The sequence below is a fragment of the Bidens hawaiensis genome, unplaced genomic scaffold (assembly GCF_021521415.1).
Source record: "Bidens hawaiensis isolate Kalapana, Puna unplaced genomic scaffold, B.hawaiensis_p1.1 tig00014404_1, whole genome shotgun sequence".
In the NCBI taxonomy this organism is placed as follows: Eukaryota; Viridiplantae; Streptophyta; class Magnoliopsida; order Asterales; family Asteraceae; genus Bidens; species Bidens hawaiensis.
The window spans coordinates 445,236-455,325 of NW_027492246.1; the positions used below are offsets into that span (position 1 = coordinate 445,236).

The window sequence follows — 10,090 nt, forward strand, 5'->3', positions numbered from 1 at the left end:
GTGAATCACAATGTTGATGAACACATCACACAGCTTATGCAGTGCAAACCCTTGTCTGAACAAGAGGTAATTAATTAATTCATTAATTGAGCAGGGATTTCTGTAAAAAAGGAGGCCCCAGTTAACTTTCTTACAGATCCGCTCGAAGGGAGGTCCACGTTACGACCGGCTGATATTCTTGTGTTTGGGTGGGCAGGGGGGAAACACGCTTGTGTGGACCTTACAGGTGTGTCTCCTCTGGTCGGGCTCAGGGACCGCGGATTTGTTGTGGGTCAGGCTGCGTTGAAGGCCGAATCGGGCAAAGTTGCCAACCACGAGAAAGCCTGTTTAGAAAATCAACATGTGTTTCTCCCTTTTGCTTTTGATACATTTGGGTTTCTGGCCCCGGAGGCTGTGAATTTTCTAAACAGGGTTCAGAGTGTCGTTCATGGTACTTTGTCGTCTCCTACGACCCAACGCTTTGTTTTAGTAGAATTGGTTTTGCTATTCAAAAGGGGGTTGCGACGCAGCTTGTTGTTCGTTTGCCTGCCACTTTATTGTAATCGTTTTGATTTTAATAATATTTTATATGATTAAAAAAAAAGAAAGAATGTTAGCATACTTGCAAAATAAAAAAATAAAAAAATAAATAAATAAATAAAAAATTAATTGATGATTTTTTTTTTTTGTTATTGATCTGGGAATTTGAAAAGATTTGGATTTGATTTGGTAGATCTATCTGGGTCAGATCTGTTGTGATAAATTTCGAAGCTTTTTATGTTTTTTTATTTGGAAATTGGTTAAAGATTGTGTTTTTATAGTTTTATTTATTTTAATTTTGGAAAAGATTGTTTTTTGGATCAAATTTGATTGAATTGATATAGGTATCTAACAGTGTATGAATTGAATCATTTAAAAGTAAATAAATGATACTGAATAATTATATTCTGTAACCGACCCGAACGGAACAAGGCTTTGTTCATGTTTGTATGTTAAGCTTTTATCGGACAAGCGAGCAAATTTTCTTGAATGAACTATCCCATGTTTACATTCATTTGAAATTATTTAAAGATTATATTTTTATAGTTTTATTTTTTAAATATTTGGAAAAAGATTGTTTTTTTGGTGAAATTTGGTTGAATTGATATAGGTACCTAACAGTGTATGAATTGAATCATTTAAAAGTAAATAAATGATACTGAATAATTAGATTCTGTAACCGAACCGAACAAGGCGTTGTTCATGTTTGTATGTTAAGTTTTTATCGAACAAGCGAGCGGAGTATCTTGAATGAACTATTCCATGTTCACATCATTTGAAAATTATTTAAAGATTATATTTTTATAGTTTTATTTTTTAAAATTTTGGGAAAGATTGTTTTTGGGTCAAATTTGATTACTTTTAGAGACTCCAATCTTCACACTTAATTGTTCTCTTTATTTAAAGATTGAGTTTTTATAGTTTTATAATTTTAATTTTGGAAAATATTGATTTTTGGATCAAATTTGATTGAATTGATATTTGGTGAAATTTGATTAATATAGGCATCTAACAATGTATGAATTGAATGAATCATTTAAAAGGGAATATGTGATATTGAATAACTAGATTTTTACAGTCAGGTGAATGAAATGTGAATGAAATGTGAATAGGGCTGTAAACGAACCGAACCGAACAAGGCCTTGTTCATGTTCATCCGTTAAGCTTTCATCATACAAGTAAACGGAATTTCTTGTTCGTGTTCATTCGTTATGAAAATGAACTTGTTCGTGAACGGTTCTGAACACACACGAATGAGCACACACGATATTTTATTTGATTTGGCTACTAAGTTTGTGTTGATGCGTTATTAACATTCGTATTCATATGTTAATTTACGTATAAATTATGTATTTTTTGTTTTATAGTTAATATTTTTGCTTAAATCTATATGATAAGATTCGAAAAATCATTAAAAATGTTAAAAAGTAAAAACCTTTAATGTTCGAACGTAAACCGACGTAAACGAACACATTATTGAACGTTCACAAAACAGCTTTTGTTTTGGGTGAAATTTGATTACTTTTAGAGACTCCAATCCCATCTTCACAGTTATTTGTTCTCTTTATTAATCTGATGTCTGTCTAGTTTTGTAACTTTTAAGAATCTAAAAGTGAATATGTGAGATTTAATAATAAGATTCTGATAATTAGGTGTATAAAATATTAAAATGTGCCAAAGACCGTGTTTGGATAAAAAAAAATCATTTTATGATGATGCTAATGTTTGATAAATTCTTGTTTTTTAAGAAAATAATCGATAAGATGGGAAGTAATTTCCTTTCATAATCGGTTTTGTTGTAGCTAGTTTCATACTAATTGTTCTACCCCTAAACAGTTATTCAAGGATATTAATACTAGTACTTGTAGCTGCAATATTTAGATGAATACTTTAAAACACGCATCCAAAAGAATGTGAACATGATCCTTGCATTTTATACATATTAGATGCATTTTCTTGCATAAATCATATCAAATTTTGATGTGATACAAATGTTTCTTTGACTTTGTTGAATGTTTCTCAATATGAATGTGTGACAAGGCAACTGAGATCCTGATGCAAGAAAGCAATGTGCAGGTAGATGTTTCTCATTATCATTTATAATGCCATAACAAAAATGTATTTTTTAATGAAATAAAGTCATAAACTTTTTGCATTTATTTTGTTTCAGCCTGTTAAAAGCCCGGTAACGATCTGTGGAGATATTCATGGCCAATTTCACGATCTTGCAGAGGTTTTCCGGATTGGAGGGAAGGTGTGTTTGTGTTCCCATTTTTAGTCTGTTAGGCGTATTTTATGCTAAAGAAAATGCTAATTAATTTAGCCAAAAAAAATGCATTTTTCGTGTTGGGAGCTAATTATTTTGCTTGTTTTTTTTAATTCTTTATTTAGTGCCCGGATACAAATTATTTATTCATGGGAGATTACGTCGATCGTGGTTATTACTCGGTCGAAACAGTGACTGTAAGTGTTAAATCACCATTTCAAAACCATTGTATATATATTCTTTTATATTTATAAATTTAGCAAGAGAGAATATTTAAATTGCTTATATGTTATGCGATTCTTGTTGTCACTTTAGCTCTTAGTTGCCCTTAAAGCATGTTATCCACAAAGGCTTACTATTCTAAGAGGAAACCATGAAAGTCGACAGGTATACTTTTTTTTGTTGGTGTAATTAACTTATTATTATTATTATTATTATTATTATTATTGTATGTAACAATAGCTGCAATGTTGTTTCTGCAGATCACTCAAGTTTATGGATTTTATGACGAATGCTTAAGAAAGTGAGTTTCCAACATTCTTTAATATTTGACTAGTTGACTTATTAATAAGTCAATGACTTTTGACTTTCTGTCAAATGTCTAATATACCCTCCAATAATCCATCAAGAGTGTCATCGTCAACCGTTGACTTTTTGCAGATACGGTAGTGCTAACGTGTGGAAGACATTAACTGATCTATTTGACTACTTTCCACTCACTGCATTGTGATTTAACGGGTTGTTTTTTAGGTTGAATCTGAAATCTTTTGTCTTCATGGTGGATTATCGCCTTCGATTGAAACACTCGATGACATCAGAAACTTTGACCGTGTTCAAGAAGTGCCACATGTGTGATCTTTTATGGTCCGATCCTGATGACCGTTGCGGTTGGGGTATTTCTCCTCGGGCCGCTGGTTATACATTTGGTCAAGTATTGAAGTAATAATTGCATGAAAAGGTAATACAATTAATATCTTGATATTTCTTTTTTCGGTAAGTTAAATATTCTCTTACTGATAAAAAGGTACAATTGTACAAACTTTTTATATTTTCTGCCCAAAATAGAAAATCTTAAAAGTTGTTACGAGGCCTGTAAATGAGTTCATGAATTGTTCAGCGCAAAGTTCGTTTATTTAATAAACCAACGGACATGAAATTTTTTTTTGTTTAGTTAAAAGAACGAACGAACATGAACACGTTTCTCACTCGTTCATTTATATTCGTGAACGTTCGTTCATTTAAATTTGTTACTTTACGTTTGTTATTTCGTTTGCTTACGCTCGTTAATTTTTAAGGTTGAAATTTGAGGCCCATTACAATTTAGGCTGGTTTTAATAACATTTTAGACCAACACATGATTGTTCGCATTTACTTTTAATTGGTTTTAGCTCAGTTATGTCCGTTCATTTACGGAACATAAATGAATATGAACATTTCATTTTCTTAACGAATGAACACGAACCATAAAAAAACCTTGTTCGTTTAGTTTGTGCTTGATTGTTTGTTTGGTTAAAGTAAACACTATATATTATCTATTAAAATAATAAGTTAAACGAACGAACACGGACATGCTCCGTTCGGTTCGTTTACAAGCATAATTATTACCTTGATGAAAAAATAATATTTTGAAGAAAGTTTGTTACTTTTATGCAATCACTATTTTATTTTATGGTGTGACTAACTCTTGTTTGTTAAATATTGTAATTCAGGATATATCCGAGGAATATAATCATACAAACGGCTTAAAGCTAATTGCGAGAGCACATCAACTCGTTATGGAGGGATTCAACTGGGGTCATGTAATATTTTCATGTTATTTTTTTTTATTTTTTCAGTGTGTAGATATTATTTGAAAAATGTCTTTTTCACTAACGATGAAATCGGTTATAACAGGAACGAAAAGTTGTGACAATCTTCAGTGCGCCTAATTATTGTTACCGTTGTGGCAACATGGCTTCGATTCTTGAAGTAGATGATTGCAAGGGTCACACTTTCATTCAGGTTTCTCTCTTTTTAACAATATATGTATGTAATTATGTATATGTGTGTATATGTATGTATAGATGTGCACCCATACATGATACATTTAGTAGATCATGTGTTATTTTATTATTATTATTATTATTTGGACCCTAAGTAAAAACAAGAAACTCGACGCACATAGTTATTTAGTATTCTTTGGATACACGTGTATTTCGGGTTTAAGGTTTAAGGTTTAAGGTTTTAACTGATTATAATTTATGAATATATCAGTTTGATCCAGCTCCAAGGAGGGGAGAGCCGGATGTGACGCGTAGGATACCGGATTATTTCTTATGATGCTGACATGGCAGGCTTCATGAGAGCAGCATTTGCTCATGGGAAATAAGGAGACCAAAAAGGTGGAATTTTGAAAATGAGGCAGTGATCCTTCATAACCACCATCAATTTGGTCATCTTCCATTGTTCTTTTTTCTCTTTTTTTTTATTTTTGTTTTTGTTTTTTTAAGAGGAAAGACAGACATTTAAATGTTAGTTTGCTTTTCATGTTTTTTTTTTTGCTGTTATAATGATTAATTTTTTGACATTACTTAGTTAAGAATACCTCATATTAATTATTTAATTTGTGGATCGCGTTATCGTTATGGTCATTGACGAGTTCATCTTTTCTCCTACACCAAACAATAGATCAAGTTAAGATTTTTTTTGATACTTAAAAACTTATTAGAACATGCAAAGTTTCTTGAAATTAGTCTTTTTTTTCTTTATGTTTTTTCTTGATATTAGCCTTGTTCCTGTAATATTCTACTGTTTGAGCTCAGCTTGTTATATATGACTACTTATAAATGTACTTTTAATTATTTTGTTACTTTTGTATGAAAAAAATATATACTGCTTAATTTTTTATATGCATATTATATGTAATGCTATGTTATGTAATTATATTTTTATTATATGAAATAAATATTCCTAGAACTTATCAATGGCACTTTTTTACTAGACATGGTTGTTGTATATAAAATAAATATTATTATATTTTTATAAATAATAGTTTTGTGTATGCTCATGGCCGTCTCTAAGATTTAGGCTCGTATATATAACTTTTATTTCACTAACACGACGATAATTGTAATATCAATAAACGAAATAAAATTACAATAGCAAAATGATTTAATTTACATAGTTAAGTGAATCTTATAGAGCTCCAACTTGATTTAATTTACATAGTTTTGTGTATGCTCGCAAGCCTAGTCAAGCTCGAGCTAAAACTGTCTTAACCTTGGCTCGTTTCGAGCTTTAAAGTTTTAACGAACCGGCCGATGTTTAGGTTTGAAAACCTATGACTGATTTGTGAAACCAAATTCAAACTATTTATAACATCATCTGTTATGTATACATTTATATACAAAGTTCTATCTGCAAAGTATTAGTTTACACAGTCACACTCTCCTCCTATCAACTCCGTCTTGAACCAACCGGCAACGGTTTAAACGCGGCCAACAAAACCGCAACCTTCGACGACAAAAACCCGAGCATACCAGCTACAACATCCTTCGGTGTCAACACCAACGACTCATCACCCGCACCAACTTTAACCACAACAACCGCAAACGCAAGCGCCAATACCAAAACCGTCACCTGACCCTTGAACCGCCCGAACATCCAGTCCAGACCCCCGGTCCGGTCCAGAACCGGTGAGGGCAGCTCGTCAACCGACCGCTGCAACAATAACAGATAAAAAAAGCCACCGATTCCACCCGTCAAGAACGCAAATGCAGCGTTCTCACCCGCAGTGAATGACGCAATCGTTGAACCGCTGATGATAAGAAGCGCGTCGTAAAGTAGTAATGAGAACTTTAAATCTGCATACTCTTTCATGCTTTCTTCATTGGTTGTAACTGAAGATGGTTTTGAAATGTTTTGGTTTGAGGGTAAATTGTCTTTATTAATGTCGGTTATTATGTTCGGTCTGAGTTCTACCATGGAAGTGTCGTTTCGGTCGCCTAGTAATATGTTATCGGCCATGAAGTCGTACTGGACGATACCGTAGTTGTGGTTTTCGGTTTCGTTAGACGAGTGTCGTGACCAACACGTAACGGTTGTACCCGCTAGCCTCCATTGACCTGAAAAATAACAATGGAAAACAATTAATCCATCATCTACTCGAGATCGGCTCATGAAAAGTCTCCATCGAGCCGAGCCTAAAAGTGAGCTGGTTTATGTTTAACAAACGAGCCTGATCCCAAGATTGACTTATCGGGCTCAAGCCGGCTTGTGAGCCTAAACGAGCCTGTCATTAATATAAACGTGAACCTAAACGAGCCTGTCATTAATATAAACTTTACAATATATTTATATATCTTTAATAATAATTAATTAATCTATACAATGTTATGAAAAAATAACTAAATAATATATATTATGTTATAAATAAAATTATAGTTGAAAAGAAACTATATAAAAATAATTATAAATATAGTACACGGGCCAAGCCCGAGCTTGAAAAACTACTCACGAGCCAAGATCGAGCTTTAGTAATAGAGATCGAAATGAGCCGAGCTCAAGCTCTGTGAAAGTTAAGCCGAACTTGAAACTAGTAGAGCTTGGGTCAGCTCATTTGCACCCTGTCGATTTTTGGCTCAAACCGAACCAAAAACCAAAAATTTGTTTTTTTGTTTTGCTATTATGGACCAAAAAAAAACCTAAATAATAAATTTGGGCCTGCATTTTTTGATTAATGATTAATAAAAATTGGTTCTTGCGGTAATTTTACGTTTGTTTTTTAAAAATATATAAAAACAGCCACCTTTGTGTCGCGTTCAGTTATTTCAGTTACGGATAGATTATTTTGGTTTCATGCACACCCCTAATCAGCGCGCCATTGCATAATATTAAATGCATTATCTAACCCGAGTCAAGGCCAATCCAAAGAGCTTGAAGCTTCCCAATTGTGGGCCCTTCAAACGTGAAATGATCGAAAGACCCTCTTCGAAACTGAACCAAATCACTTGCAGTTGCCGAGATCCTTTGCAAGATCGAATCACCATTTTCGTCGACCAAACAAACCAATACTCCAGAGTTTAAGTCGGTTAGCTCCGACCCATAATAATTACTCGTGTGAATTGTGAGTTCGTATAAACATTCAAGTGTGTCTACTTCGAAAGACGTCACGAGCTTCTGTAATGAGGATTCGGTCGTCGGTTTCACTTCGTCGGCTCGCAAAAGGCGAGAAGGTTTTGCATAACCCTGAAAATCTAAAGAATTATATATTATTAATCCAACTGCTTATAGAAAATTAGAAATCATATCTTCTAATTATAGTGATTATATAACAACAAACTCTAAGCTAATATATTGTCTCAAATAATAAACATATAACATTTGATAGGCAAATTATCAGATAATCATAATCAGTTTCATTATATCCAAACACTAAAAAAAAGAAATTCATAAACATAATTTGGCCGAGCCGAACCATGCCCGACTAGGCTTGTTTTGACTTGTGAGAGCTTGAGCTCGGCTTGTGAGTGTTTTTCCAAGCTCAGGCTAGGCTTGTTTATTATTTGTTAGTTAATTTATATACGTTTTTAATTATTTTGTGAAAAAAACATAAACGAGCTTAAGCATGGCTTGAGCTCGTGTAGTATTTTAAATGAACCAAAGCTCAGCTCGAACTTGGGTGTGCAGTGTAAATTAATACATAGAAGTCCAACCGAGGTAAACCTTAAAAATTACAAACGAGCTCCCCATACAAGCTTGAGCTCGGACTCAGTAAATAAACGAGCTTTATTTGAAAAGCTCAGCTCGTTTCAAGTTTTTTATCGATCCCAGCTCAAGCAGACGACTTGCAAGTTGCTCTAGCTCGGATGACAAAAAGCTTAAAATTAGGGGTGCAAACAAGCCAAGACGTGCCCGAGCTCAACTAGGTCCGGCTTGCCTTATGAGAGCTCGAGCTTGGCTTTTGAGTGTTTTTGCAAGCTCGGGCTCGGCTCGTTTATTATCTATTAATTAATTAACATACGTTTTTTATTCCTTTTATATATTTTGAGAAAAACCTTAAACGAGCCTAAGTTTGGCTCGAGCTCGTGTAGTATCTTAAACAAGGCAAAGCTCAGCTCAAACTCGGTTGTGCAGTGTAAATTAATACATAGAAGCCCAAACGAGGTAAAACTTAAAAATTACAAACGAGCTTCTAATACAAAGCTCGAGTCCTAACTCAAAAGAAAAACAAACTTTATTCGAAAAAGCTTGGCTTGTTTCAAGCTTTTTATCAATCCGAGCTTGTGGGAGCCACTCTAGTTCGGATCGATAAAAAGATTGAAATTAGGTGTGTAAACAAGCCAAGCCGTGCCCGAGCTCAATTACGTTCGGTTTGTCTTACGAGAGCTCGAGGTCGGCTTTTGAGTGTTTTTTCAAGCTCGGCTCGTTTACTATCTATTAATACATAAAACTCCAAACGAGGGAAAAACTTAAAATTTACAAACAAGCTTCCCGTACAAATGTATGCTCGAGCTCGGGTCCGATAAAAAAACGAGCTTTATTCGAAAAAGCTGGATCTTTTCAAAATTGTTATCGATCTGAGCTCGAGCAACTCGCCGGTCGTCTGCACCCATAAACATAATTATAATATTGAATTCACACACAAATTTAAATACATAATTAATTCCAGTTTCACCAACAAAATTATATAAATAATTAATTGTTTTACTTTTACTATTTACTAACCTTGAAAATCCGATTTCTTGGAATTGATGGGAAAATTCGGGTCGCGATTGACCCGAGTCTTAGCAAAACGGGTTGAAATTGGTGGGCTTTTGAGCATACCATAAGTAGTATGGTTACAAATCAAGTGGGTTACAACAAGTGACTCCATTAACGTGTTACGGTTGTCTTCTAATTTCGATTCTTTTATAATCATTGAGACCGGGTCAAATGGTTTGGATAAATGGGTCGGATCTTTTAAATTGAGAACAAGTAGAGGTGCACAAATCGGGTTTCTAATACCCAGTTCGGATAAGACTGGGTATTGAAAAAAGGTCGGTATTGTCTCTAAAAATCATACACTATACACCGGGCTTTGGGTCGGGTATAAGTATTCTAAAACTGAGAATACCTTAAAAAAACCTTCTTTTTTTGTATAGATTTGGTTTTTAAGGGGCGGTGGTTTTTTGGGGTGTTTTTCAGGTAGTTTCAGGTATAGATCAGATATTTGAAAAACACGGTTTTGGGTATAGAACCGGTTCTGATTTACAGGTATTATTGGGTACAAATCGGGCCTGGTTCCGGGTACGAGTTTTGGTGCGGATTCGAGTAGTATAAACCGGG

The 10,090-nt window shown here is 33.9% G+C and overlaps 1 protein-coding gene and 1 pseudogene across 2 annotated transcripts; one reads left to right on the top strand and one right to left on the bottom strand.

Annotated features, from left to right (window-relative positions):
• Positions 1-2,547: 2,547 nt before the first annotated feature.
• Positions 2,548-5,299, top strand: LOC143546574 (serine/threonine-protein phosphatase PP2A catalytic subunit-like; annotated as a pseudogene). Its single transcript, XR_013137608.1, has 9 exons — positions 2,548-2,595; positions 2,690-2,773; positions 2,911-2,982; positions 3,101-3,172; positions 3,268-3,308; positions 3,446-3,716; positions 4,495-4,584; positions 4,679-4,786; positions 5,039-5,299. The product of XR_013137608.1 is annotated as a serine/threonine-protein phosphatase PP2A catalytic subunit-like (transcript).
• Positions 5,300-6,192: 893 nt separating this feature from the next.
• LOC143546575 (uncharacterized) lies at positions 6,193-9,643 on the bottom strand. The gene is made up of 3 exons (XM_077038219.1): positions 9,491-9,643; positions 7,675-8,019; positions 6,193-6,888 (listed from the first exon to the last, which is right to left on the bottom strand). The coding sequence occupies exons 1-3, from the start codon at positions 9,636-9,638 to the stop codon at positions 6,221-6,223; spliced, it is 1,161 nt and encodes a 386-aa protein (XP_076894334.1). The 5' UTR covers positions 9,639-9,643; the 3' UTR covers positions 6,193-6,220.
• Between the last annotated feature and the right edge of the window lie 447 nt (positions 9,644-10,090).

Excerpts from the sequence above, each read along its gene's own strand:
- LOC143546575 (XM_077038219.1), bottom strand. The coding sequence starts at position 9,638 with ATGGAGTCACTTGTTGTAACCCACTTGATTTGTAACCATACTACTTAT. Across the intron at positions 8,020-9,490 it reads CAAGAAATCGGATTTTCAAG|ATTTTCAGGGTTATGCAAAA; the intron begins GTTAGTAAATAG and ends ATAATTCTTTAG. Across the intron at positions 6,889-7,674 it reads TTGGATTGGCCTTGACTCGG|GTCAATGGAGGCTAGCGGGT; the intron begins GTTAGATAATGC and ends GTTATTTTTCAG.